Genomic DNA, 2435 nt, shown 5'->3' with positions numbered 1-2435 from the left:
TGGGATTATTGAATGCAAAAATAGAACTCTTCAGGAATCTGCCAGAGCTATGATTCATGCAAAGAAGTTACCTTACAATTTTTGGGTTGAAGCTATGAATACTGCGTGTTATATTCATAACAGAGTTACACTAAGAAAAGGTACTTCAGTCACCTTGTATGAATCATGGAAAGAAAGAAAACCGACTGTCAAATACTTTCATGTGTTTGGAAGTAAGTGCTACATCCTGGCTGATCGGGAGCAAAGAAGGAAGTTGGATCCCAAGAGTGATGAGGGAATATTTTTGGGCTACTCCACAAACAGCAGAGCTTATATAGTCTTTATCTCAAGAACTAAAGTAATAATGGAGTCCATAAATGTTGTCATTGATGATAAAGGGTGGAATGATAGAAATGATGTCTTAGAAGATATTGGAACATCTCTTAATGAAACTCCAACCGAATCTAGTGACAGAAGTACTGACCCTATCCAGTCTAAGAGAACTGCTGATCCTATTCAATTTAACAGAATTACTGACCCTATTCCTGCTCAAGGAGAACCTGAGTCAGATCAAGTCAACAAGGGGCCTTCCATCAGAATTCAAAAGGATCATCCTAAAGAACTTATTATAGGAAATCCTAATCAAGGAGTTACCACTAGATCAAGAGAAATCATAGCAAACTCTCGTTTTGTTTCTAAAGTTGAACCCATGAATGTCAAAGAAGTCTTAACTGATTAGTTTTGGATCAATGCCATGCAAGAAAAGCTAGAACAATTCAAAAGGAATGAAGTTTGGGATCTGGTCCCACGACCTGAAGGGACAAATGTTATTGGAACTAAATGGGTGTACAAGAATAAGTCTGGTGAAAAAGGTGTGGTTACCAGAAATAAAGCAGGACTGGTTGCTCGAGGGTACACTCAGATTGGAGGAGTTAACTTTGATGAAACTTTTGCTCTGGTGGCTAGACTTGAATCAATCATATTACTCTTAGGAGTAGCTTGCATTCTGAAGTTTAAGTTGTTCCAAATGGATGTAAAGAGTGCTTTCCTAAATGGTTACCTGAATGAGGAAGTCTATGTGGAACAACTTAAGGGATTTGTTTATCCTAGTTTCCCTAACCATGTGTACAAGTTGAAGAAAGCTCTGTATGGATTGAAACATGCTCCTAGAGCATGGTATGAAAGACTAACAAAGTTCCTTAGTGGAAATGGATACAAGAAAGGTGGTATAGACAAAACTCTCTGTCATAGAAGTAAAAGGAAAGACCATGATTGCACAAATTTATGTTGATGATATTGTGTTTGGTGGAATGTCAAATGAGATGGTTCAACACTTTGTCTAGCAGATGCAGCCAGAATTTAAGATGAGCTTGTTGGTGAGCTAACCTACTTTCTTGGTCTGTATATCAAACAAATGGAAGACTCTATCTTTCTATCTCAGAGTAAATATGCCAAGAATATCGTGAGGAAATTTGGGATGGAAAATGCAAGTCACAAGAGAAAACCTGCTCTCACTCATCTAAAACTGTCTAGGGATGAGAAAGGTGTAAATATGGATCAAAGTCTCTATAGAAGTATGATAGGTAGTCTGCTATATCTCACAACTAGCAGAGCTGACATTGCCTTTGTTGTAGGGGTGTGTGCTAGATATCAAGTTGAACCCAAAGTCAGCCATATCAATCAAGTAAAGAGGATACTGAAGTATGTGGATGGGACAAGCGACTATGGTATGTTATATTCTCATGGATCTTGCTCTTCATTAATTGCATATTGTGATGATGACTGGGTTGGAAGTGTTGATGATAGGAAAAGTACTTCAGGAGGATGTTTCTTTCTGGGGAATAATCTCATATCCTGGTTCAGTAAGAAGCAAAATTATGTGTCTCTATCCTCTACTGAGGCTGAATATATTGTTACATGAAGCAGTTGTTCCCAGCTGGTTTGGATGAAACAAATGTTGTCTGAATATAATGTCAAACAAGATGTCATGACATTATTTTGTGATAATCTGAGTGCTATAAACATATCCAAAAACGCCATTTAACACATCCGGAACAAACATATTGATATTCGTCACCATTTCATAAGAGAGCTGGTTGAAGATAAAGTTGTTTCCTTAGAACATGTAGCTACTGAGATGCAACTAGCTGACATTTTCACTAAGTCCCTGGATGCAGGTCAATTTGAAAATTTGAGAGGAAAACTGGGGATTTGCATATATGAGGGTTTGTAGCAATTAAGGGAGTGTGAAAGTACTTTTAGGGTTCTCTTCTGCCATTTAGTTTGGTTTGATTTATTCATCCAAGCTACTTTATGGTTTGATGGTGTGGTTTGGCACATTATGGCTAAAAAGGGGAGAGTTTGGAGAGCAAGATGTCTGATAGCCTCTGGTTCTGCTACTCATGACAAGGGTAAGGTTGAGGGGGAGCAATAACGCTTATGCTTAGTCCCTCTGT

The 2435-nt window shown here is 38.2% G+C and overlaps 1 protein-coding gene across 1 annotated transcript; it reads left to right on the top strand.

Annotated features, from left to right (window-relative positions):
- Positions 1-1393: 1393 nt before the first annotated feature.
- LOC131638225 (uncharacterized mitochondrial protein AtMg00810-like) lies at positions 1394-1900 on the top strand. Its single transcript, XM_058908773.1, has one exon. The coding sequence runs from the start codon at positions 1394-1396 to the stop codon at positions 1898-1900; it is 507 nt and encodes a 168-aa protein (XP_058764756.1).
- Positions 1901-2435: the final 535 nt, after the last annotated feature.

The sequence above is a fragment of the Vicia villosa genome, unplaced genomic scaffold (genome assembly GCF_029867415.1).
Source record: "Vicia villosa cultivar HV-30 ecotype Madison, WI unplaced genomic scaffold, Vvil1.0 ctg.002222F_1_1, whole genome shotgun sequence".
Classification (NCBI taxonomy): Eukaryota; Viridiplantae; Streptophyta; class Magnoliopsida; order Fabales; family Fabaceae; genus Vicia; species Vicia villosa.
The sequence above is the reverse complement of the archived record's forward strand: the minus strand, read 5'-3'. Positions and strand labels throughout refer to the sequence as shown.